Source organism: Aspergillus novofumigatus (assembly GCF_002847465.1).
Source record: "Aspergillus novofumigatus IBT 16806 chromosome Unknown P174scaffold_10, whole genome shotgun sequence".
NCBI lineage: Eukaryota > Fungi > Ascomycota > Eurotiomycetes > Eurotiales > Aspergillaceae > Aspergillus > Aspergillus novofumigatus.
This window is the reverse complement of record NW_020194283.1, coordinates 276,702-301,105: the sequence shown is the minus strand read 5'-3', so window position 1 is coordinate 301,105 and position 24,404 is coordinate 276,702. Positions and strand designations below refer to the sequence as shown.

Below are 24,404 nucleotides of genomic sequence, written 5' to 3'. Positions count from 1 at the left end.
ACGCCACAAAATCAGAACTTAGATATATAAACTCTCTAAGTTATACCTAGTCCTATACTATATATACTCCTAGCAAATATGGAAAAATATGCTCGTACTCGGATACGAACGAGGTCTCATCATGAATACACAAAGAACAAAAAGAAATGCTCACAAGCGGATTTGAACCGCTGACCTCATGATTACTAGTCATGCGCTCTACCAACTGAGCTATGCGAGCTCGTTGAGGGAAAAAGTCAACGCTTTTGTTTTATTAACCAAAATAAAGAGAAGCCAAAGATATGTCCGGTGGGTACCATAGAGATCATGAGTCCATGTCGAAACAATGGGGCATGGCATGAGCCCCGTATTCGTATTGCCTACTTGAAACGGACTATACTCTCCTGTATATCAAACGTCTAGAACTCGGCTATTCTCCGTACTGGCTATTTATGGTCTCTGTCCGTATATACCATTGTCCCCCCATTCTGAACTCCACCTCATTATCCGAACATGCTAGCCACGTGCGATCGTAATGAGATATCCTGCCAAATCATGGCACTGCTAGAATATCGTGTCTTTAAATATTTGGTGCATGACCGTTTCTCGATAAGCAGAGTATGTCCGGCAGGTTCTCCAGGTCACGCACACTTCAGCTGAGACAGTTGCGTAATAGTTCCCACATTGCGGAGTAACAGACCACAGAGTGCAGTAGAATAATACTGGATGACTGCAACGCCTATTGGCATTGGTGTGAAAATGAGCACCAACTGAAGAATTTCCGTGTCTCACCCCTCTGTCAATTTTGAGCTTAAACAAGCCAAGTTCGCAAGCCAAGTGAGTGATGGAGAATCTACATCGACGGCTTGTTTCAGGACGATTTGCCGGAGTCTCACTCGCTCTCGAATAGATTGCAATATGGGATCCTTTGCCCCCTGACGCAGTCGTAGAACATTTAAAGTCCAATTCCTGCACGTCAATGGAATGCCATCAAGAACAAATATTTCAGTGCTTAGGTTGAGTCTCTTCGTACCATCAAAATGAAGCTCGTTCTCGGTCTCCTACTCCCTGCCCTGGGCCTATCTTCCTCCGTCAAACGTGAAGATACATGGGGTGGCAGCGTCTCTCTCGGCCCTACCAAATCCACCATCGTCAACGCCGTCACCACCCTCATCCCCGGTGCGGCGCCTGCAACTCAAAGCGGCGAGCTCTTCCTCTGGCCTGGGATGAGCAACGGCACAGGCGATCTCGTCCAAACCACGCTGGAAAGCTGGCCCAGCAATGACTGGTGCGGTGCAACGACGGGCCAATGGTGTGTAAGGGCCAGTCTGTTCGGTAGTTTTGGACAGCTGGATGGGGATGCCAGTCCAGTGAGCGGGACGGATCAGGTTCGCATCGAGTATACTTTGTTGGATGATCAGGACACCTGGGTGCAGTATGTATATCGCACTGACGGTACGGATGTTGGCTAATTGGGATAGGAATGTTACCAATGCGCAGACGGGTAAGGTCCTGTCGACCTTCTCGCACAAGTCTGGACCTTATATGACAGGGTGAGTTGTTTGCTCCCACAATCACAGATGATGCTAATTGAGTAGATATGGCACTGGAACTGAGTGTAACGGTGGCTGCACGGGCACTGTCGCAGAGCAAAAATACCTCAACACGAAGATCACTCTGGCCTCGGCCGACACTACATTTGGCAACACCATTGCTTCGGCTGCCGGTGCGACGTACTCTGGCTTGAGCTCGAGCGAGGGAGGAAAGGTGTGGACGATCGAGAGCATCACCATTCCCGCCATGTCGAGTTCGTAGAGTGAAGGTGTATAGCTCACCTATCTCGCCTAGTGCACCTCATTCAGCACAAAGTCCGTTCTTTTTCCTTTCTAGATAGTATTAAGTATCATCAGTTATTAACCCTTCCTTTTCAGAGTAGACAGCTTTTGCGCGGGCAAATGAAGCGCTATCTAAGAGCAAGATATATATCAATGTATACATCCGAAAAACCTATTTACCCATCGAATATCTATATACAGTCGAAGCCCAAATAACTCAACCACTGTAATCAACGTCAACCACCAACCTCACCGCGCCAGCACTCACACTACCTCCGATACCATCCACAGACGCCTCCGCCGCCGTGTACGCATTCACCACCTTGGCGGCATTAGTCGTGATATACGAGCAATCAGCCCCCTTGTGATTACAGATTCTCATCCCCTGCACCGTCAGACCCGCATTCTGCGCCTGGATGGCAGACACGTCCCACCCAGACCACTTAGCGTTGCCGGTATTCCCAAAATCAAACTCGCCCCAGGTACAGGCATACCCGCCGTACTCATCCGTCGGCAGCGAGTTGCCCGCAGCGGCACCCCATCCACCCTGCGAGTTCTCATCAAAGGCAACGTATCTGGTCTGGCCAGCCGCAAGGGTGAAGTTGAGCGCTGAGTGACCGTACCACCCGTCCATCTTGCCATCGGGGCCTATCTTGTTCCAGAACGAGACGAACCAGTTGCTGGTGTTGCTGCCCGTGAATTTCACGACGTACTTGTACTGCGAGGCTGTGGAGGCGGTCACCTCGATGATGTTGCTGCCCCAGGGGCTGCCGACGTTGCCGACGTACTCGATCCCTGAGCCGGAGGAGCTGGTGCGTTGGCCAAAACCAGAGGTGGAGTACACGCCATTGGAAGGGGTGGAGGTCCAGCTGACGCTGTTGCCGGAGCTGCTGGTCGCCGCAGACACTGTGGCGCTGCTGGTGCTAGTGCTAAACGTAGTCGCTGTGCTGGTGGAGACCGAAAGAACATCCAGAAGGTTCACAGCGACGTCGAGGTTGACGCTTGCGAGCGTCTGCCTGTCAGCAGTGGAAGCCTCTGCGGCTGCCACGGTGGTAGTTGGCTTGTGGGCGGGAGGGAGTTGCGTGATAGTGGTGTACATGGTGACGACCTCGAGGTTGACGATAGTCTTGGTGCTGACCGCAGGGTTGGCCTGGGCGTCAACCTCTCTAGCCTTCAATTCTGCATTATGAGCAAGACGGTGACGACGATGAGCATGCTCGTGTGCATGATGCGCTCCAGCCATGGCCGAGCCAGCGGTGATGGCTGTCAAAAAGAATGACTCCCACTTCATGACGAATGGGTGAATCTAGTTCTGCTTATAACAAACGAGTGACTAATAATTGATGGATTCAGCACAAACAATGAGAGAGTGGCAGCGATGGTAACCCCGTGGAAAAGAGTGTTGACTTGCGATATATGAATGAATGACTGTCGGATGAAGACTCCTGAATCTCGTCAAGTGGGACCAGTGCCAACGAGCAAAGATGTGAGCGACTATAGACAAGACGTATGGCCAAGAGAGTTATCGTCAGCGCTCGAGAAAGCCGACATATTGGACAGATGCTTGTCTAGTCAATTGGTATTCATCAAGAGTCCACACGGGTCAAGCCCTATGGATGGTTGATCTGTCGAGCGAACAGAATTACAGAATATGAAACGGACTGCCCCATCCCATCCAGAGCCTGGTCCAGAGGACCAACTAGCTGAATTGATATAGTCTGCGCTGTTCTAGATCTAGGCTTTGTTGATTGTTGATAGTCATGGAACCAAATACCATCCCTACTTAAGCGGGGCCCCTCCTTGCGTCGTCAACATTCTCAGCCACTCAGAACTAAGACATGCGCAATGGAACAAGAAAAAGATCTTGAATATTCCATGTGGGTATGCAGTAAGACTGCCCTGATTCGTGGCTGGTATCTATACGACAGCGTTGCCATGTATTGTCTTGCAGTGGCATCTCCGGGCGCGACCTTATGGCAGGACGGTGGGATTTCCAAGTCGTCAAAAATCCGATCAAAGGCCTAGATTTTACGAATTATATCATTTTGGCTCTGGGCAGAATTGCAATCGACAGTGTTGCCCTCATATTCCTCCTTCTCCCTCCACCTATGGCACCTTTAATATGAAAGTGCGCTTCATATAGCACCTTACACATGCTTTCAACAACCCAAAAGAACATCTTTTGTTCGGCTTGTACTCTCCTTAGTGCACCGAGTATGAATTGTCACGCCTTAAGCATACAATAATGAGGGATGAAAATTGTCTGATTTCCTCTTTGAGGAAATGGGAGTGGATCCCATTGACTTACGTATACAACGGCTCTAATGAACGCCTTTTCGACCCGCTAACAGCAGCCACTGGCTTGAGGCAAAACTCTAGATCGGGATGACGAATGCTTGATACTATTGACTATTTTAGTCCATCTTCAGGCAAACACGTTGCTAATGCTGTGGAAAATAAATCAGTATTGAGAAGGGTTGCTCTTGAAATACATAGGTATTGAGAAGGGTTGCTCTTGAAATACATAGGTATTGAGAAGGGTTGCTCTTGAAATACATAGGCTCAGTACGCTGGTGAATCAAGTTGATTTCGAACATAGCCATAGCGTCGCATCATGGACTGCTTTTACCAAGTGAGAATCCTCATATGGCTAAATAAATAGCATTCCATACCCGGGATATCAATTGAATTGGCACGTCAGTTCAGAACTAGCCGCTGTAAGTCTGAAGATCCGGCCCAGTGTCCGAAGCCGCGTATCTGCATACGTACGCGTTTCAATTGCGGATTTACTTAGACGACTAGATAACTTACTATGCTAATTTCAGTATCTCATGTTCGAGGCGCCCGTGCCCAGCATCATATGCATCAGGTTCTCATACACTGCGTGCTGCTAGAAGGTTTAAAATAACCAAATGACAGCATAGCTTGGATTAAATATGGCCACTCACGTGAATATCTTATGCCGGATGTTTGATTCCCATAGAGAAGGCCGCTATAGACAGGTAAGATGCGGTCCTTCGGCAGACCGTACGTTGCTGTAGCTGACAAGGAGTAATACTCCATTGTCGAGTTAATCTAACCTAGAAGATTAGCGCAACAATGGCTCATAACAATGTGAGTGCGGTATTGTTCTTGATTCTAGCCGAGAGAAGGATAAATCAGGCTAGCCATCACCCCACAACCACAAGTCAGCCGGTAACTCCTCGTCCTCTGCCCCAGGAACCAAGCGGTTCGCGTTCAGCTCATCTGTCGCCGAGAGCATATGATTCAAGGATAGACCAAAATCCCGCCAGTCGAAAAGGAGCTCCTCCTCCTGTGCCACTGTGACTGGGATTGCCGAAGTCGGAGCGGGACCTTCTGCATCCGGACCCAGTCCGTGGTGCTGCTCTTGAGCCACAGAGCTTCGTTCATTAGTTGACTCAATGAGAGGATTTCCCGCGTCCTCTTCACGGTGGGGGTTCTCTGGCCGTATAAGTGGTTGCACCAACTCTTCGAGAAGCTCAATCTCCGATTTGCGAAGTTGCGCGACTCGGTTTCCACGTGCGATCATCTCATCCAACAGACTGAAGCCCATATCGCGGTAGCTGTGGTCCGGTAGTGTGCCTGGCAAGACGGCGGAGATTAAGCAGAGGATAAAGAAGGACGAGAAGAGGTTCTCGAGGTCGAAGGGGAGAAAGCTTTCTGTCTTGTCGTTAGGGTACGCATCAGACTGGGGAATTAGGACTAACCAAGGAGATTCTGGTCTCGCAGGGCTGTCAGGATCTTCAATGATCTGAGTGCGGAATCGATACACGCTTGGATCAAGGTTCGAACGGGAGAGGATAGACTTCGGAAGACGTCGCCCTCCTGGAAGCAGCTTAGTCGTTCCCAGAGCAGACTCAGAATGAGTGGCCGAGCGGTGACGATAATGCACTATTTCCATGAGCCACCTGGGCATGATTAAAGGAATAACACGCACCGAATGACATGAAAGTGTCAACCGAGTGGTCACACCGGAAAGAGCATCCACCGAACTCGAAAATCGATGAGCGAAAACCTCCTCCAATTCCCGCGACAGGTCGGTCATCTCGTGCAGTATGGAGCGAATGCCATGAAGGAAGGCACCACCCAACTTCCCGTTTGCACTGTACACCGCTGTGGTAATGTCAGCCTGTTCTTACCAGGCTGTCAGTCACTTACTATTCAACACCCGCGTGATAACCTGCGTGATCTTGACATGAAGGCTCAAAGCGGCGGTCTCCTGGGAACAGCTCTTCGGGTCCCACAGGACGGTGGTTACATCCTCGTCATTCACCGAAGTCGGCGACCCGATCAACGAAGAGAACTTGCGGTCGAGAATGTATACCGTCCACCAGATCTTGGTACACCGCTCGACGCGCTTCTGACCAAGTTGCTCGACTGGAAGAGCACGATGCAACCCTTCCACCAGAGCCATACGCATGGCGTGACCGATCTGCGCTCGTCAGTCGTCGCCTTTTACCGATCTTGAAATGGCAAAGGCATACATAGCAATAGGCCGAGTCCCGCATATCCACCGAGTGAAGGTACAGCGCAATCAGCGCCAGGACCTCAATGGCTAGCAGTGGATCCTGCCAAAGCGCCGTGGTATCCGGTAATAGTGACATCGCTCTGGAGAAGTACTTTGTCCATGATGCAGTATTTGATGCCCTTCGCACAGGCGCCAACAGTGCCTCTCCAAACGCCAACACGACGAGAAACTGCACGTACCACAGCCTGGACTCCTGGACCTTTGCGGATGCATTATGATAGAACTCGTCCAAGTTACGGGCGAAGTCCTCCTCATCAATGAGCTGATACAGATGGCCGAAATGGAAACGGACCGTGTTGAGCATGTAAATTGCTTGATCGCGAGAAGAGAGTCCGCTTATGTCGGGGATCTCCTCCGACCTGGCCTGTCGCCAGTGAATCTGATATGCATCGCCGTCGACGGCAAGAGGGATTGGCTTAGTGCTTGCAGGGTTAAGACGGGTCTGGATTGTGCTCAGGACCCGACGACTGAACGACCATGTCGAGGTTGGACCGAGAAGTACTGATAGTCAACCATTAGCGAGGTTCTTACTTCTAGATCAATAAAGCATACACCAAGCCCGTTGTGTGCGCCCGCTGTTTTTCACGTAGGTGGACGGTGATACCAAGGGATTGGCGGCGAATCGTTCATCATGTCGATTCAACTCCTGTTGCTCAGGCGTAGCGAGTCCGCATGGTTCTGACACTGACTGCGGCGCTTCTTTTGAACTGATAGACTCTGAATTACTGGCATGACTCTGTACGACGCGAGGCCGCTTTGACGGAGTCGATGTAAGCGAGCCTTCTAGTTCGCTTACTTTTCTCTTGAGCGAAAGGAACAACCTCCATGACCGTTAGAACAACATCTTATGCCGGTCTTCCTCGACATACTCTTCAGAAACTACGATCTTCCGATCTTCCTCAAACACACAGTCTTGCTGCCGATTGCGACACTTGTCACACGGCTGCGTGCCGGAACATTTGACCTTGCGAGCTCGGCATCGCTGACACCTGTGGCAGTCAGTCGGGCGCTCGGCCGGGACGGTGGTCCACGTACGCGTTGGAAGTTCTCTTGGAACGAGCTGAGTGGTCCATCCGTTCTCATTCAGTCGGACTATTGTACACTAACCTTTATTATTGTTATAGCATGTTCTTGATGCTGTTGTTGGCATTTACCTTAGTCACCAACCCCGCAGATAGTTAACTTAGAGAGGGACAGGCAGCATCTGATTGGTCAGTAACTTGGTATGCCATCATGCCTGTATTAAGAAGTCGAGTATCTTGGACATCATTGCGACGATAATATGAGGCTGGGAAGATTTTCCTTACAGTGTCGAGTTATGACTCTTCACAGTATTATCTCAGTGAATTCCCTAGTGACTCTGCTGTCTGAAATAGAATCACCAATTCCCAGGCTGAAACAGCTGTTGCTCCATCAAGCTCACCAAGCCAGCCACATTCAGATGCGCCATGGTGTATCAGATAGCATTACGTAGTAGCTGTTTCTCCATTATTGATTGTAAGATGCTGCTTCGCGCTTCGTACTAACCTGACCCAGCGGTTATTGCCTGTCATTGATTCATCGGGATGGCGCGACTGACGGTACTACTTCATGCTTGCCCATTTTTGAGTCTGTTTGTTCTTAGTTTGGATCTGGTTAGTCACCGCAGACGAGCTGGTAAAGAGATCTCTATGTCTCGACCTCAGGAACGGTTTACACCCTCGCATCGCTTAAGCATGGGTGTTGCACTGTCTGCCACAGTGTGAGGCATGGACATGGTTCTTGCAACCATCGGGGCTACGTATTTTTTTCAACAGTTGCTCTTTTCGTTGAGATGATTACTCCAGAGTGATCAGTCTCGTTACACTCCTTCTAGGAAGCTATTATCGAGACGTCCAGGATGGGACGTCAATGCCAGTGTCACTGGCCCTTATCTTTACGTTTGAGCGTATTATTATCGATATTACTACTGCCCCTCCGAGCGACCGCACTCGTTCTCAACGTCACAGATTCAGGTGAGCTCTACAAAAGCAGTGCTCCCTCCGAACGGACCTAATCGCCCCGCAGAAAATATCAAAGAGGTAGCCAGTCAACTAGCCTGGGACCTCGTCAGCTTCTACACGGGCAACAACACTGGCGACGTCCCAGGTAACCTCCCGCCCCCTACTACTGGTGGGAAGCCGGCGCTTTTTTCGGCACCCTCGTCAACTACTGGCGATATACCGGCGACGGTACCTACAACAACCTCACCATGCAGGCTATTCTGCATCAGGCCGGAACAGGTGACTTCATGCCTTCCAATCAAACCCGCACCGAGGGCAACGATGACCAGGCCTTCTGGGCCTTTACCGCACTCATGGCGGCCGAACATAATTTCCCCAACCCACCCGAAGACTCGCCGTCGTGGCTGGCCATGGCGCAAGCGGTCTTCAACGAGCAGGTCTCACGCTGGGACGATCGGACCTGTGGAGGAGGACTGAAGTGGCAGATCTTTCCCTTCAACAACGGATACACGTATCGGAACTCCATCTCCAACGGAGGGCTCTTCAATATCGCAGCCCGGCTCGCACGGTACACAGGGGATGCCACGTATGCCGAATGGGCGAACAAGGTCTGGGACTGGGTCATAGAGACTGGGCTGATCGGTCCAGAATATTACGTCTTCGACGGGGCGTACGAGAGCGACAATTGCTCTGAGCTCAATCGAGTCGAATGGACGTATAACAATGGTGTCTTTCTGCATGGGGCCGCCCATATGTGGAATTATGTAGGTCTGCAAGTCCTCCGAGAGCGAGGAAACAGCTGACGACCCTGCCAGACCAAAGGCAACTCCACATGGAAAGCGCGCATCGGGGGTCTCCTCGACGCGCAGAGGATCTTCCTCTCGCTGAACAAGTCATCCGAGAATGTGCTTTATGAATACGCCTGCGAGACGATCAACACGTGTCGAACCGACCAGTACTCCTTCAAAGCGTATCTGGCGCGCTGGATGGGGGATGTTGCGCGGTTGGCACCCTGGACTCGCGATACCATTGTGACCAGACTGCGTGCTTCGGCCACAGCAGCAGCTGCGCAATGTGTCGGCGGCAAGACAGGGACGTATTGCGGAATGCGATGGACGACGGGCGAGTACGACGGCACGACCGGGGTGGGACAGCAGATGTCGGCGTTGGAGGTGGTTCAGGCGAATCTGTTCGATACGGTCGCGGGGCCCTTGACGAATAGCACTGGAGGAACGAGCAAGGGGAACAGTGCGGCGGGGAGGGGTTCCTCGGACAGAACTGCGGTGCCCGACGATTCTAGTATCATCACCATGGGTGACCGAGTAGTCGCGTGGGTCGCAACGGGGGCATTGGGGGTGCTGCTGGGCGGATATCTTTATCTTGTTGTGACATAACGCTGGCGTCGAACAACAGCGATGATAAAACCTAATGAATAATGAATGTCAAATGAAACGAAGCGTCTCCTCGTGCAGTTGTCCTTCTGTCACTCTGGACAAAACAGGAAATGATAACACTCGTGATGCGCTAACCCTTTTGGGCAAGAGATACGCCGGGGCAGAGATGGCCAATAGGAGGCTGCACGTGACCGATTGCCTGAGGGGCAAGGCATCCGCCCACCAATCAGTTGTCTATGACACATCTCGTACAACACGAGGGTGTGGGAGGGCGTATCTTTTCCCCAGACTATCTAGGTAGAGTTGTCGTACAAAAGGGTATAAAGACTCTATGGCTCTGGTCCAAAAATATGTCAAATCATTCTGTTCTTTCCGATCCGGTGTAGACACGTCATGACGGCTCTTCATCCCTTTGACCCCATCACTCCCGGGGAAATCCAGTTGGCAGTCAAGATTCTGGAAGCAGCTTTCCCCGGAGTCTCTCTGAGATACAAGAAAATCGACATCAATGAACCTCTGAAAAGGGAGGTTGTACCGTACATAGAAGCTGAGAGACTAGGGAAGCCTTTGCCGACAGCCCCATCCCGGTTGTTGCAGGTTCTTTTCCATCGGCTAGACAATGGAGCATTCTACAAAGCCTTGCTCAATGCGGAGAAAAGGTCTGTGGTGTATGCCAAACAGCTGCCCAAAGAGGTTCAGGTATGTTCTATGTCAATCGATGAACTCTCCGGAGAATGTCTCTGACTCAATCAGGGCCCTGTCGATGCCGACGAACTGATCGAAATCGAGCAACTCTGTCTGAGCCACCCCGCCGTGCAGGCCGAGATTGCCAAAATGCAACTGCCGCAGGGGGTGACGGTTTGCAATGATCCATGGATCTATGGGACGGACGACCCCAAGGAATCCCGCCGCCTGTTCCAGTGCTACATGTACGTGGTGACCACGGACCATCCGCAAAATAACCACTATTCCGCGCCCTGTAAATTCTCGCCGGTGTTCGATGCGCTCACCCGCGAACTTGTCCGGATGGACTATCTCCCGGGTGGGGCGGACGCTCAGGTCGCCGAGACTCAGCCGTGGAAGATGGTGGAGACCATTCAGTACGCGCATGATCTGCTCACAGAACCGCTACGGACGGATCTGAAGCCTTATATCGTGCAGCAGCCCGAGGGGCCATCATTCAATGTGCAGGGAAACCTGGTCTCGTGGCAGAAGTGGAAGTTTCGCGTGGGTTTCAACACCCGTGAAGGGTTGGTCATCTACAACACCACTTATGACGGACGCAATGTGTTTTATCGGCTCTCAGTGTCCGAGATGACCGTACCATATGGAGGTATGCATTGATCATCCATGATTGTGGACTAGAGAAGTTGCTAATAGGATAGACCCGCGCGCCCCGTACCACCGCAAGCAGGCGTTTGACGTCGGGGACGTTGGATTCGGCATCACTGCCAACCAGCTCTCCATTGGCTGCGACTGTCTGGGTCACATCAAGTACTTTGACGGGTACCGCTCCGACTCCAAGGGCAACCCCGTGCAGCTGAAGAATGTCATCTGTTTGCACGAGCAAGATAATGGTCTGCAGCACAAGCACACCAACTACCGCACCGGGGCTGCCACGGTGGTCCGCAACCGGCAGCTAGTAGTCCAGATGATCTGCACCGTCTCCAACTACGAGTACATCTTTGCCTTTATCTTCGACCAGGCCGCTAACATCGAGCTGGAGGTGCGCGCGACCGGCATCCTGTCTACTGTGCCGTTCGACAATGAGAAATTCGGGACGACAGTGCCCTGGGGAACGAACGTCGGGCCTGGTGTTATGGCACCTTTCCACCAGCACATGTTCTCCTTCCGTATCGACCCCGCCCTGGATGGGTTCAAGAATACGGTCTACTACGAAGATAGCGTCCCCATGTCCGAGGATGAGAATAACCCGTATCTGGTGGGTTACACCACGGAGCAAACCGTCCTGCGGACTAGCGGCAGCGCCAACACCAGCGTGGAGCGCCACCGGGTGTTCAAGATCCGCAATGACGCCTGCATCAACCCCATCACGTATAAGCCGGTCGCCTATAAGTTGCAGTCCTCGCCGAGCCAGATGCTTCTGGCTGGCAACAGGTCGTTTGGCTACAAGCGGGCCGAGTTCGCTACCAAGCCGATCTGGGTGACAAAGTATCAGGATGACGAGCTGTATGCGGCTGGAGAGTTCACCAACCAGAGCAAGCAAAGCGAGGGTGTGGAAAAGTGGGTGAAGCGCAATGATCCTATTGAAAATGAGGATCTCGTCCTGTGGCATAGTAAGTCTGATTTTGAATCCTCGTTGAGGCCTCACTGACAGTCCTAGCTTTTGGCCTTACGCACAACCCTCGTGTGGAGGATTTCCCAGTGATGCCGGTCGAACGGGTCAGTGTCATGCTCAGGCCGGATGGCTTCTTTACCAAGAACCCGGCGCTGGATGTTCCCGCGTCGGCTCAGTCATTCAACCGGTCAACTCTGCATCCGGAGCCGGCTGCTTGCTGCGCTCCTGCCAAGGGGAAGTTGTAGTCTGATGAATGACATGAATGACATGAATGCGCTTGATGAAGTCCATCTTATTGTTGACTATACGCAAAGGCGCCATGTCATCATGAATCAATCCGTTATGGATTCAACGAGCGACGAGATCGCATGTGTGTCATCGTACACAATAATATCCACTGACGACGAACGTAATCTGGCAAGACGGACGCTCCAAGTCTGTTCAATTGGCCGAGTCGATCACCGGCATCGGGGATTGAGTGCAAGATGGCTTTACTCCGATCGTTAAACATCTATTAGCTTTTCTGGTCACCAGTTATTACAGTCATTCGCCGTTCAAAATTATCCGGAGCAGAAAAGAAAGGAAAACATTGGATTGGATAGATATTATCCTGCGCCAGGTGTATATCAAAACTACTATCTCCGAGTCCCCGAACTCGGCCGACAAGTCTGTACAGAGGCATATACACAGAAAGATATAAACAGAATGCCACAGACACCATTTACTGGCCATCGAAACCAACCATGGCGCCCTCTCTAGAACCTGCTCACGACAAAGTGTACACTAAAGAACTAAGCTCTCAGCTGGGATTGATAGCCTTACGTGCTTTTCTTCCCTTTTTTTTCTTTTTCTTTTTTTTCTTTTTTTATTTTTTTATTTTTTATTATAGAATTATTTAATTATTTATTGTGAGGGCGCCATAATGTGGGTAAATTTTAAGATTCAAACCATGCCACAATACTAGTAAGGGAGCTTCTTCACAAGACCGGCAGGTTGAAGACTCTGAAATATTTAGTAATCTAATGCCGTGCTCTTCCATAACACACTCAACAAGGCATACTCTTGAGTAAGCGGTGTATGCGTGGTGAGGTCGACGTCATCATGGCATTGTCGCATTTACTCGTACCACATATTTTTACTTTGTCTCGTGTAATCTCGCGTTCATGTACTCAAGAGTACGTTGCGTTTTGAATCTTCGATGTCGGCTCTTCCTATTCTACCGAAGCAACGACAGAAGAACAATACAAGGCGTGGAGCCAGTGGCTTAATTCGACTCAACGCGAGAAGAAAGTCGAACGACACCGAATGAAGATCTTAATGGTGGTCGCGAATACCCAATGAGAACTTGGCGAACTGATAGAAAAGAGAAATCTTCTCAAATCCCGCCAAATATATGTTCAGTGAACTTGCTGCCTACATCCTTCGGCCCCCTAATAATACTACTAAAGTTGATCGTGAATGGCTCCCCGATTCATACCCGAACAAGGCACTGCGCCCAACGTCCATCATGATGCTAAACAAGCCTACAACATTCTAAAAGGCGGCGGAGTCGTCATAATCCCAACCGATGTGGGCTACGCACTCTTGGCCACCACACAGGCCGGAATCCAGCGGATTTTCTCGGCCAAAGATCGTCGGCAGGGCCACAGCATCGGCATCATCGGGACATACAAACAACATCGGGACATCCATGTGCTCTCCGAGGCCAAGTTTGAGATGACGCGGGTCCTGACAGAGGACATGGCGATGATTGTCGGGATCATTGCTAAATATGATACCGAAAACCTTCACCCACGTTTGGCGGCTCTTGATCCGGCGACGCTATCGCAGGTCACGAAGGGCAATACAGTTAGCATCGCAGTTCCTGAAGGCCCATTTTTGCGGGAACTCGGTCGCCTTTGTGACGAGGACCCCCAGGGCATGTTAACCTTCGGAACTTCTGCCAATCTGACCGGCCAAGGGCAGCGATTCCGGATTGAGGATATTGAGCCAAAAGTGATCAATGCGGTAGACTTGGTTGTGGATTACGGTCTGCAGAAATGGCAAGCGTACAAGCGCGGTGGCGTGAACTTCGATGCAGAGAATATGAAGGTGCTGCGGAAAGGAGCTGGATACGAAGTGTTTCGCGACAGAATGCTGAGGTGGTTCCCTCATTTACTGGAGGAAGCTGGGGTAAGCATGGAGGAGGATCCGGAGTACTACACTGACAAGCCGAACATTGGTAAATATCGGTCTCTCGCAGATTGATCCTGCAAACATATCGCATAGCCGGTGCTTCAATCTAAGAGATGACATTTTATGATTGACTTGATAGTATAACCATGACTATCGCACTCGTTTTTAATTTGTTAATAAGTTGGAACTACAGACGTTACTTCTTTTTGCCCCCTCCAGATGTTGACCTAGTAGATACTAAGGACTGTACACCACTAAGATCATTAGACTTAGCAGGCTGTGCAGGAGTAAAACAGTTTTTTCAACAACATCTCAAGCATGATTGGAGGAGGCACTCTCCCGCGTAAGAAGGGTAAATTGATGGCCAGCAAGGCGGTAGCAGCTTATGTGCAGTACTTGACTGGGAAAGGCATGCCAGAGACTTTTTAAGGCCGCGTGCCACAAGGGTCGCAGAAACAGGATCCAGGTACCTAGAGGACTACAGCTTTTGCGAGGCGCCGAGTTTCGACGGGATACGAATTGTCATGAGGAATAGCATGTACAAGGATAGTTAGTAGGAGCCGCGGGTCTCCGAGAGCGCGAAAGGTCAGCACATACTTATGTACACATCCCTTACTTGTGACAGCGGATTGAAACGAAGTAGGTATACGATTGCCGGAGATCAGATAATTGCAAGTCAGCAACCATGGATATGGGCGCAAACGCTAAATATCATCATCCCAAATTCGTCGACTGTTTGAACCCAACGCTCGATTCTTCTCCTTCGCTCGGGCTCCTCTGTCTCCGGGGATGCCCATAGTTCGGATATCTCCAAGCTTCCATCTTCCCAGTCTAATAGGTACCGATCGTACTCCTTATTCCACGTTTCTCGGTCATTGGCTTCCCATAATGCCTTATTACCCGGTGCGTAAACGCCTCTCAGCTCCTCTGCGACAAAATTGGGCAGCAACCGATCTTCGTTGTAGATGCTGCTGAAGAGGTATAGAGTGAAGACCGCACGGCGTTTCGCGGCCGCCACAATCCAGGATTCCCATGTTGGTCTAGTCCGTGCTAACTCAGCGGCACAGAAGAGGCCGTTTCGAGCGGTCCGAAATGCCATCTCCATAAGGGTTACCATAGTCGTGTCCGTGAAACCACCTTGGGGGGAAAAGTACATCAAGATCGAGTAGATCAGGTAAGCTTGGAAGGCAGACAGGAGTTCGTAGTCATGTTGGCTGGAAGTCTATAAATTCGTTACACATGTGTGTTACTTCATCCAGCAAAGAAATGTGCATACCTCACTAGCGAGCCTTTCCATCTCCCGTTCAAATGTATTTATAACTATCTCCTCACTCCCTGGGACTGCCTGTTCCCACATACGTACTAGACTGTAGCAGTTTGCCAGTGCTCGAGGAGTCGCGTTCTCCCTGACCTGGGCTTGATGAATAATGGGAGGGACTAGTCTGTCTCTCAGCATATATCGCGGGTAAGTTCTCAGGATCCGCGCAATAAACTGCACAGTATAAGGGTGGTAGGCTTTTGGGGTTTCACTCCGCCCGAGCGTAGACATGAAAAAGGGCCTTAGCCATCGGTCGCGGATATCCTCTGCATTAGAGGTGGGAGTTATATTGATCTCTTCGAAGTCAAGCTCCTTCTCCTTGGGCAACGCTCTGAGGGGGGGTCTCTGGAACTGCTGGCCTGGCGAACTCCAAAGAGGAGCGTTGGCAGGAGGACTCGGGGTATAGGACAGAGAGTGTGGCGTCTGTAACATTGCTGAGCCGAGATGTGGATCTGAAAGCAGAGGCGTCCTGTGGCTTTCTAGGGGTTCGGTTTCTTCCCTGTCTCCCTCTTGCGGCCGAGAGTGTCGTTTCTCCAAGACTGAAACTGTCGTACTATAGACACAGATCCGGCCAGTCGATCCGCACCGAGAGCACGCGGGTCGCTCTAGATTGCACCGAACCTTGGACTTGATGCAGTTACTACACGCTTTTCTGCGTGGAGGACGACCCTCATTTTTGGATGTGATGGATCTGATCATGGCCCACGATATGGAATTTCACAGAGGTGAGGAGAAGATCCCAAAATCATGAAATCAGATCTGAAAAACAGTCAGAGAGCGAACTCGATGAGCACCGGGTACTCCGACCGCTTGCCGTGAGGTCATATTAGGAACTCGCAAACACACTCGGAATTCCGAGACGGAAATCCGAAAGGCTCGTTCAAGTCATCTATAAATATTCAAACGGAAGGATCATGGAGGATGCTAAGCTTGCTTTTCTCCTTTAAATTTTCTCCAAATAGTCAATTACTGTGCACCATTCATAACCTGACTCACTTAAAGTATAAGAAACAATTTCTACGCGGGTGTTGCGACTTCGAAGATGGAGGTCATATTGCGAGAAAGCACATTCGGACGAATCCTGAACTATGTCTCTGATGACAAACTTCCAGCATCAGGTATCCCAATATCGAAAAGTGAAGCAACTACAAACCCAAGTTTGTCGGCTGCTTCTTCCGATACTGTTGACCATGTCCTGGTAGATTTCAACGGCCCCAGAGACCCCGACATGCCCAGGAATTGGCCAATGTTGGCAAAGACTGTTGTCATGATCGATGTGATGCTGTTGAACTTCAGTTTCTATGCGGCATCAGCAATTTTCACGCCGAGTATCCCCAAGATCGAGGAGGTATTTGATGCGACAAATGCCGAGGGGACTCTGGGACTCTCCCTTTTCGTAATAGCGTATGGCATTGGGCCTCTCATTGTACGTCTACATCACCCAGTCACACCTTATGTCCTACTAGTCTGCTAATCACAAAACGATTCCAGCTTTCTCCCCTATCGAGCATGCCGTCAATTGGACGTACTCCAGTATATGTCCTTGGCTCCCTTGCATTCTGCTTGTTTAATATCGGGACCGCCCTCGCGAGGAATCTGCAAACAATTCTAATTCTGCGCTTTTGTGGAGGCCTAGCTGGGAGCGCACCTATAAGTGTGGGCGGTGCTACACTGATGGAGGTCTATGATCCGGGCCAGATTCCATATGTCATTGCTCTGTATGCGGTCAGCGGAGTCTGTGGGCCCATTTTAGGACCAGTATGTCACTTGCCTTTGAACTACTTGATGCATCCGAGCTGATTTAGGTCATCTCAGATTCTTGGGACTCTTGTGTTGTAAGAGCTACCTAACCCAAGCAGGCGATATTTGAATAGGCTAATGGACCACACAGAGAGCGTTGGAAAACATGGACAGCGACTCTATGGCTCCTCTCAGGTGTCACGGCTCTCACAACGGTGTTCATATTCTTCTTCCTGCCCGAGACGTTGAACGCCAATATCCTTCTACGCCGAGCACAGCGACTCCGCCGCCAGACGGGGAACCCTGCATATCGGAGTCAAGCTGAATTAGATAGACCGGAGGCAAATCTCGCTGTGCGCATTATGGGGCAAACAATTGATGACTTCAAACTGTCTTGCATGGACCCGGTAATTCTGTTTATTAACATGCATACGATGCTGATCTATGGCGTCCTGTACCTGTGGTTTGAGTTTTTCCCATTCGGTGAGTCAATCAGACGCTGCGATTGCAGTTGCTTTCAACTAACTCTGGCGATAGTGTTTGATGGAATTTACCATTTTACTGCCATCCAACAAGGCCGTAAGTGTTGACTCAAAACCTCTCTGACCTGGTTTAACTTGGATTTTAGTTGCATTCTTCGGGATCCTCGTTGGTGCCGTAGTATCTGTCATTGCATATATGCTATGGTTATATTTTTCATACCAGCCGCGGGTCGCAAAGCCAGAATCCATCGTGGAGCCTGAAGCTCGCCTTGTCCCCGGTCAGGTCGGAGCGATTTGCATCCCTATTTGCCTCTTTCTATTTGCATGGACGTCTCGAGAGAGGTAAGCACATCATAGCCCTTTGCATGTATTGAAGAGAGCACTAACACCACGTTTGTAGCATACATTGGATCGTGCCTATCATTGCGACTGCTTTCTTTGCACCGGGATTTTATCTCACCTTTCAATCTATCCTCAATTACCTGGGGGAATCCTATCCAAGATATGTAGCAAGTGTCTTTGCTGGAAATACGTTCTTCCGGAGCTCATTCGGAGGAGCATTGCCTTTAGCTGCTCCTCAAATGTTGAAGTCGCTTGGCATTGGATGGTCATCGAGCATATTAGGTTTTATTTCCGTTGCGATGGTCCCTTTACCTTTCATTCTGGAACGGGTGAGATACTTGCATAGCGCCTCAGAACCTGGACCATTGGCTAATTATTTGACAGTATGGAAAGCGTCTACGCTCGTGGAGCAAGTACGCCAACTAGAAACTTCTTGGGCAAAGGCTTTCTGCGGGCTGCTGTGGCTTTTCTGCAATGGGAGAGGCGATGAGAGGGTACGATGAAAGGAATAATAGAGCTGGCGTGATCTATCTGAAATAGAAAAGTGATATTCTGCATTGGCCCATTGTATCCAGGATCTAGTCCCGCGCCTCCGATGCTATCTTTTTGGTTGATTATCAGCGAGAACCTTGCGGTAGGCCACCACCTACCCTGGTATTCCTGGATGCTGCGTGCAAGACAAGTAAGACCACTGATGTACCCTGTGATGTTAGGATAGAAGCTGCCTAGGTTCGAGATACAGTACATTAGAGCAAATGCTGGGCCTGTTAAGTGTGGGCCGTGCCCGTCCGGTGGGTGAAGCGGCTGTAACCTTTTAAAACAATCAGAAACACAGTATCCATGTTTCGCTAAAGGTAACATTCAGGAATAGCCTCGACAGATTGTTCACATGCACCATGCCTCATTACGATGGGTTGATCGTAGTCGCCTGCTAGTTACGGGGCTCAGCCAATTCAACGAAGTGTCGCTGGAATGTATGTACCATGAATCACCCATTACATTCAATCTAAGTTGATAAAGAAGACCGAGCCGAGGCTGGGCTTTCGCTATATAGTAGGCAGACTCATTAGGCTCCAGCACAGCTATTTACTTATTAACCCTACAAGCAAACGGGTCAAGCATACCATTATGTACGGCTAGCTCGGACTGATTAGCAAATATATCAAGGGTCATCTCTTTCAACATGGCTTCTAAGGGCAGTCTGGATGAGGTGAGTAGATGAGTACCTAACCGGGAGTGTGATTGGAGCTACTAAAAAAAGAAGCTTTTAAAATTCACCTATTATGAGAATTACTTTCATCCGCAGGTATCGTAGTAATGTTGGGCACTCTCTCCAACTTCTACCCGGCCCTTCATCGTCAGGCGACGGTGCCTCGAGGGGTGAACCGAGTATCTGGCAACTCAGCGATTAGTTCTCCTTGCTTAGGCAATACGGTCATCTTGCTCCCTCCGCGCTGGTCTTAGCAGTTGACCTCGGACCTAAATGGCCGACCTTACATCAGCTTACCTATACTCCCAATACCCACCCGCACACTCACCAGCACTCATCTATGCATTTTAGTGGCGGTCATTCCTATAGCAGTGAGTCTTCATGCTGAATATAACTTCTATCTGAGTTGATTATAAAACGCTGCTTGCATGGTGGACCCAGAACAAATGACTCAGAGACTGAACATGTAGTTGTGTTAGAGTCATATTGGGTTTCAAAAGAGGCCAACTCCTCAGCAAAGAAAATCTCATAATAGTTTCGCCACATATTCATATAGCATTTCGAGATCTTTATCTCTTTATTTCCTTTCAATGGCGCTGTCACCAGAAGCAATTCTATGATAGATCTTTTTGTTGCTTGTGTTTCCAAGGCTTAAGATTCATCATTATCCGCTATCAGAACAGGGACAGAACACAAGTCAGAAGCCGAGGACGATCAATCACCACTTGCGTGGTACATGTTCTCAGCGAAATTACTTATTTAAACCCTGTTTCTTGAGGTACCGTGTCCTCCATTACCCCCACCATTCCCATACAAGTATCCGTAAGAATATGATAACCCAAATTCAGCGGCACGGGTTTGGGGTTAGCATGCAGTGCGCATCAGAGAACTCCCAGTTCGTTCATACTAAGAATTTGCCTATTCCACTTCTAATTACAATGCCCTTTTCTCGATTGGACAAGGTCCAGCTCAACCTCGAAAGTGTTTTATGGTCTTTTATTTGACGAGTTACCATGCTTAGCCGCTCAATACCATCAGTTCCATGTCGAGGCAACATTGTAGACGTTGAGGCGAACGCGCTTAGTAACTCCCCCAGTTGACACCAGCTGGGCGTAGATCGCGTCCTTGCTCGGGAAAATCTGAGCCGTCAGGGTGGTCTCGCCCCTACCACCGAAAACTTCCACGCTGGACCGATCCACAAATATGCTCAGTTTCACCTCGCCATTGTCGCTCGGTGCGAGAGGTCCGCGATAGACGCTCGCGAAAGTCTTGTCGAACGACACGTTTCCAGACTTGGTGCGGTCAATGAAGACTTGCTTGTTGATGAAGTCGTAACCCACAAGGGTCTGCTCAGTGGAGTCGGCGGAGGCTCGAACAGCAATCGCAAACTCCGAAGCCGTCGAAGCAGCAGAGAAGCTCAAGTCTATCTTGATCGTCTTGCCGGTGGTGCCCACGTTGACGGAGCCTTCCGGGACAGATTTGTAGCTGTGCGAGTAGGCCGGCCGCTTGCTCAAGATAGAAGACCAGGCTTCCTGGGGCTGCTGAACTAGAGTCGCCCTGTCGCCGATAGTCTCAAGAGCCAGGTGTCGAGGAATGGACATGGCGCTGCGCCAGGGGTCAGTGGGTATGTTCTGACCATACTGCCAGTTGTTCATCCATCCAATGTGGACGTGGGCGTCTACAGGGAGGCCATTGAAGCCAGCCGCAGCATAGAAATCTGGGCCCCAGTCCATCCAGTTAGCAGTTGAGTTTCCGGGGTATACATTATCATTATCGGGAGTGAACGTGGTTCCATCGTAGTCGCCCACGAAGTATTGGGTTCCGGAACCGACCGTGCCTGGGGGACCACCGGGGTTAAGTCCGATCGTCATAACCCATTTCGTGGACTTCCCCCGTCGAGAGGCAGCTTAAAAAGGCCAGGGCACTCCCAAACACCGCCTTGTGCGTTGTAGGGACCAAATTCACTCTCAAACTTCCAGTCTTTGAGATTTTCGGAGGTGTAAATTGCGAGCTTGTGTAATGCGGCCAGAGTAATGACAACAACCCACTTTTGGGACTTCTCGTGCCAAAACATAAAGGGATCACGAAAGTCCTTGTACTGATCCTGGTATGGGGCGGGAGGGTTATAGATGACCGGGTTAGCGGCATCGTACGTGGTCCAGGTCATACCATCGTCAAGACTGTAGGCAATGGACTGGGCCTGCTGATTCTCTTGGATAGTCTTACCACTCGGCAATGTCTGCGCAACGGGATACTACAGAAAGAGAATTAGTCTTTCCACTCCAGGAAATTATAGCGGTGGCGTAGGCGTACGCACATAGGACGTGTACATGGCAACTACCGGTGTCTTGCCACCTTTCCCAAAGCCACTAGTGTTGTTCACGTCAACGACCGCACTCCCACTGAAGTACATCTCGGTGACGTTGCCGCCATATCCCCGGGCAAGAAGGGCGATGGGCTGCTCCTTCCAGTGGGTGAGATCCTTGCTGGTAGCATGGCCCCAGGACATATTGCCCCACTGGATACCGCCAGGATTGTACTGGAAGAACAGATGGTAGATCCCATTGTGATAGAGAAGACCGTTGGGGTCATTCATCCAATGGTCCTGGGGCGAGAAATGATATTGGCCACGGTAAGGCTGGTCGTAGTTGAAGGCATATGCGACGCCCGCCAAAATACCCACCGCAAGGGCCTTGGTGAGATGAACCATTGTGAGGTCGATAGGATATACTGTGTGAAAGGATAATTTCTGAAGATTCTTGCATGATACAGCATGTTTATATGCAAGCCATTCAACTTTGAATCCTCAGGCACCAAACATTCTCCAGTCTCACAAATCCCGGGGAAACCATATCTGGAGAAACTCGATTACCCCGAATTTGGGTGGATGTTAAGCGCCACGCTTATTATTCGGCGCAGCGTATGGCAGCTTTCTCTCGTATTACCACTATGCGGTCGTTCTTTTCCTGGGCGAGAGCTCTGCAACAAGGAGGCCAACGACATTGGCATCGAGGTCCACTGCTCTGGGTTTCTTCGGAGAAAGTCAAACCTTCGCTCCGCAAAAAAGACCGCAGCAGTCCGCAGAAACCCCTAGTACGCCGAGATTAAGCACTTTGTACATTCCCCCGCTCGCTGGCATGCGTCGACATCTCGTAGCGCGCTCCATGCAGGAATTGTTCGACCAATCCAAGACTCGGTTTCCATAAAAAACAATAAGCGGTAACTGTATATCTCGGGGTCTTACCGCACAGATTTAACTCAATGATCATACTAGGGTACATAGGTGTCCAGGTACCTTCCCCGCCGCCCTAGATGGTAGGCAATTCTCCGAGTGCGGACAAATATCGGGCTAGCATTTGGTGTCCGATCGGAGGCAGTGAACACCCCCGGTTCAGGTGTGCAATTGCGGCACGGTATTTCCCAGGCTGCACGTATGCGCTCTGTTGCTGGTATGCTCGCTATAATTACTCTGATATATGCCCAAGCTAACTTCATTGATGACTGTGTCCTTCGACCGCAACAGATGAGGTACAAAAGTGTTTCGCAATCTGGAACCCTGTTGATTAAAGATTCATACAGTACGAGCAATAAGCTCGTCCTAAATGCAGGTCATTTCAATTATTTAGTAATACGCTGTCATGGTGATGAACAAAAATGTGGGAATCAAGATTAACATACTCAACAGCACAAGATGATATCAAAAGTAATCCAAGAGTAAAGGGTCATCAAGCATCGGTCAACCGAATTGTATATATCGTGCCCGCATGAGATCAATCTGTCTCCGGCCGCTGGCCGTAAGTGACATGTACCTCAGTGTAGAGATGGTAGGTGTAGAAATCGCGCAGTTCCTTGCGCATACCCGCGACGAGGACCTTGATCTCAGGGTGTGACCAGCCCAGATACCGCGTAAATAGGGTGAATGAGTAGGGGCCGACGGCTTCAAACATGTTAACTTAGTGGTAGCGACTGAGTCCCTTGAGCTTTGGATCCCTAGGCCAGGGGCTCTGGGGGAGCTGCAGGACAGTTAGTATGGCTTTAACTAATGACTCTGATGTGAGTAGTACCTTGTAAACGTCTGGGGTACATATGCTTCTGGGGCCCACCCGGGTATTTCTGGGGAGGGACCTTTTTCATCAAACGGGGAGTGGGGAATAGGTGTAGACAGGACGTGGGAGCACACTGTGGAGTCGCTCTCGCGGCTGATCAGGACAGGATAAGCCAAGAGGACCTGCGCCAAATTGTCTGCCGTCGTCCATCATGTCGCAGGGTTAGCCTGGATATGGTCAGCCAACCGCTTCGCCAACGCCACTAGCGAGACTCGGATTTCCCGCCGGCGACATGGGAAAGGACCGGGTTGTCGCACGCGTACAGGTTCTTGTATCCCACAAACCTGAGGTCCGCGTCCAAGACTCCGTTTCCATCACCCGCCATCCGCAAGCTCCCGACCTCATGTGCCACGCCGCCCTCTTTCGCGGTGTCTAGGTCCGCTTGCCGTCGGCGGCGAGCAGGGCGCGCTCGCTGAGCACAGGTTCGACGCCGTAGAAGGCCTATTTATCTAGATGGCTGGAGATTCCTTACTCCTTATTAATACAGGGAGACTAGAAAGACTGTACTATTAATAAACTTTAATTTAACTGTTAATTAACTATAGAAATCAGTGCATTTAAAGTAATTAATTACTTTAAAGATGGTAGTCTTTACCTCCTTAATGCCCTAGGCCATATAGTAGGCCATATTGCTGCTCTGGCATGTGTCACATTAGGTGCTATATCAGGTTCTAAAGACTCTGGTGAAGATACCTTTATTCTTGTAATAGGTGGCATCTACTACTACCCCAGTGTTTCTTGACTGACTGAATGGCGCCCTCTGTTGCAAGAGTACTACCTAAGTCCCTACCTAAGCTTTATGCGCACGTATATCCTAGATTAATCTCCCAACACATACACCCCTAAAAGAGTTGCAATGAGCCATTCTACCAGATGCTGGAATAGAGCATGGCTGACAAGCATATGGCGTGAGATTTAATCTAAGCTAGGAATGTTAGATACCAGGGATAATATCCTAGTTGTCCTTACACATGATGAGTTAATTATTAGGAT

The 24,404-nt window shown here is 50.1% G+C and overlaps 10 protein-coding genes and 1 non-coding gene across 11 annotated transcripts; 5 read left to right on the top strand and 6 right to left on the bottom strand.

Annotated features, from left to right (window-relative positions):
• Positions 1-147: 147 nt before the first annotated feature.
• Positions 148-220, bottom strand: P174DRAFT_t172. The gene has a single exon. It is a non-coding gene; the product is annotated as a tRNA-Thr (tRNA).
• Positions 221-1,019: 799 nt separating this feature from the next.
• On the top strand, positions 1,020-1,794 carry P174DRAFT_379011 (uncharacterized protein; the record flags this gene model as incomplete). The annotated part of the gene is made up of 3 exons (XM_024822880.1): positions 1,020-1,414; positions 1,461-1,532; positions 1,578-1,794. 3 exons carry the CDS (start codon positions 1,020-1,022, stop codon positions 1,792-1,794), a joined length of 684 nt encoding a protein of 227 aa, XP_024677832.1.
• A 121-nt stretch (positions 1,795-1,915) lies between these two features.
• On the bottom strand, positions 1,916-3,480 carry P174DRAFT_445830 (putative allergen Asp F4-like). The gene has a single exon (XM_024828426.1). It carries the CDS (start codon positions 3,103-3,105, stop codon positions 2,032-2,034), a length of 1,074 nt encoding a protein of 357 aa, XP_024677831.1. The 5' UTR covers positions 3,106-3,480; the 3' UTR covers positions 1,916-2,031.
• Positions 3,481-4,977: 1,497 nt separating this feature from the next.
• On the bottom strand, positions 4,978-7,436 carry P174DRAFT_515943 (putative C6 transcription factor; the record flags this gene model as incomplete). The annotated part of the gene is made up of 8 exons (XM_024832252.1): positions 4,978-5,495; positions 5,543-5,726; positions 5,773-5,964; positions 6,004-6,267; positions 6,320-6,864; positions 6,916-7,165; positions 7,229-7,345; positions 7,374-7,436. The coding sequence occupies 8 exons, from the start codon at positions 7,434-7,436 to the stop codon at positions 4,978-4,980; spliced, it is 2,133 nt and encodes a 710-aa protein (XP_024677830.1).
• Positions 7,437-8,242: 806 nt separating this feature from the next.
• Positions 8,243-9,803, top strand: P174DRAFT_515942 (glycoside hydrolase family 76 protein; the record flags this gene model as incomplete). Its single annotated transcript, XM_024832251.1, has 4 exons — positions 8,243-8,357; positions 8,410-8,490; positions 8,523-9,109; positions 9,161-9,803. The coding sequence occupies 4 exons, from the start codon at positions 8,243-8,245 to the stop codon at positions 9,737-9,739; spliced, it is 1,362 nt and encodes a 453-aa protein (XP_024677829.1). The 3' UTR covers positions 9,740-9,803.
• A 329-nt stretch (positions 9,804-10,132) lies between these two features.
• On the top strand, positions 10,133-12,283 carry P174DRAFT_378676 (copper amine oxidase; the record flags this gene model as incomplete). Its single annotated transcript, XM_024822850.1, has 4 exons — positions 10,133-10,438; positions 10,493-11,072; positions 11,125-12,036; positions 12,084-12,283. 4 exons carry the CDS (start codon positions 10,133-10,135, stop codon positions 12,281-12,283), a joined length of 1,998 nt encoding a protein of 665 aa, XP_024677828.1.
• Positions 12,284-13,496: 1,213 nt separating this feature from the next.
• On the top strand, positions 13,497-14,285 carry P174DRAFT_378761 (L-threonylcarbamoyladenylate synthase; the record flags this gene model as incomplete). Its single annotated transcript, XM_024822861.1, has 1 exon — positions 13,497-14,285. The coding sequence occupies one exon, from the start codon at positions 13,497-13,499 to the stop codon at positions 14,283-14,285; it is 789 nt and encodes a 262-aa protein (XP_024677827.1).
• Positions 14,286-14,889: 604 nt separating this feature from the next.
• Positions 14,890-15,963, bottom strand: P174DRAFT_378983 (C6 finger domain protein; the record flags this gene model as incomplete). The annotated part of the gene is made up of 2 exons (XM_024822878.1): positions 14,890-15,435; positions 15,490-15,963. The coding sequence occupies 2 exons, from the start codon at positions 15,961-15,963 to the stop codon at positions 14,890-14,892; spliced, it is 1,020 nt and encodes a 339-aa protein (XP_024677826.1).
• Positions 15,964-16,518: 555 nt separating this feature from the next.
• P174DRAFT_515939 (MFS transporter) lies at positions 16,519-18,521 on the top strand (the record flags this gene model as incomplete). The annotated part of the gene is made up of 8 exons (XM_024832250.1): positions 16,519-16,957; positions 17,023-17,289; positions 17,347-17,366; positions 17,423-17,754; positions 17,809-17,850; positions 17,900-18,095; positions 18,154-18,424; positions 18,480-18,521. The coding sequence occupies exons 1-8, from the start codon at positions 16,574-16,576 to the stop codon at positions 18,519-18,521; spliced, it is 1,554 nt and encodes a 517-aa protein (XP_024677825.1). The 5' UTR covers positions 16,519-16,573.
• Positions 18,522-20,298: 1,777 nt separating this feature from the next.
• P174DRAFT_445824 (glycoside hydrolase family 32 protein) lies at positions 20,299-22,400 on the bottom strand. Its single transcript, XM_024828425.1, has 3 exons — positions 21,623-22,400; positions 21,239-21,559; positions 20,299-21,191 (listed from the first exon to the last, which is right to left on the bottom strand). Exons 1-3 carry the CDS (start codon positions 22,013-22,015, stop codon positions 20,340-20,342), a joined length of 1,566 nt encoding a protein of 521 aa, XP_024677824.1. The 5' UTR covers positions 22,016-22,400; the 3' UTR covers positions 20,299-20,339.
• A 540-nt stretch (positions 22,401-22,940) lies between these two features.
• On the bottom strand, positions 22,941-23,715 carry P174DRAFT_445823 (uncharacterized protein). The gene is made up of 2 exons (XM_024828424.1): positions 23,370-23,715; positions 22,941-23,318 (listed from the first exon to the last, which is right to left on the bottom strand). Exon 2 carries the CDS (start codon positions 23,250-23,252, stop codon positions 23,076-23,078), a length of 177 nt encoding a protein of 58 aa, XP_024677823.1. The 5' UTR covers positions 23,253-23,318; positions 23,370-23,715; the 3' UTR covers positions 22,941-23,075.
• Positions 23,716-24,404: the final 689 nt, after the last annotated feature.

Excerpts from the sequence above, each read along its gene's own strand:
- P174DRAFT_445830 (XM_024828426.1), bottom strand. The coding sequence starts at position 3,105 with ATGAAGTGGGAGTCATTCTTTTTGACAGCCATCACCGCTGGCTCGGCC.
- P174DRAFT_445824 (XM_024828425.1), bottom strand. The coding sequence starts at position 22,015 with ATGGTTCATCTCACCAAGGCCCTTGCGGTGGGTATTTTGGCGGGCGTC. Across the intron at positions 21,560-21,622 it reads TTGCCATGTACACGTCCTAT|TATCCCGTTGCGCAGACATT; the intron begins GTGCGTACGCCT and ends CTCTTTCTGTAG. Across the intron at positions 21,192-21,238 it reads CCTACAACGCACAAGGCGGT|TCCACGAAATGGGTTATGAC; the intron begins GTTTGGGAGTGC and ends CGACGGGGGAAG.
- P174DRAFT_445823 (XM_024828424.1), bottom strand. The coding sequence starts at position 23,252 with ATGTTTGAAGCCGTCGGCCCCTACTCATTCACCCTATTTACGCGGTAT.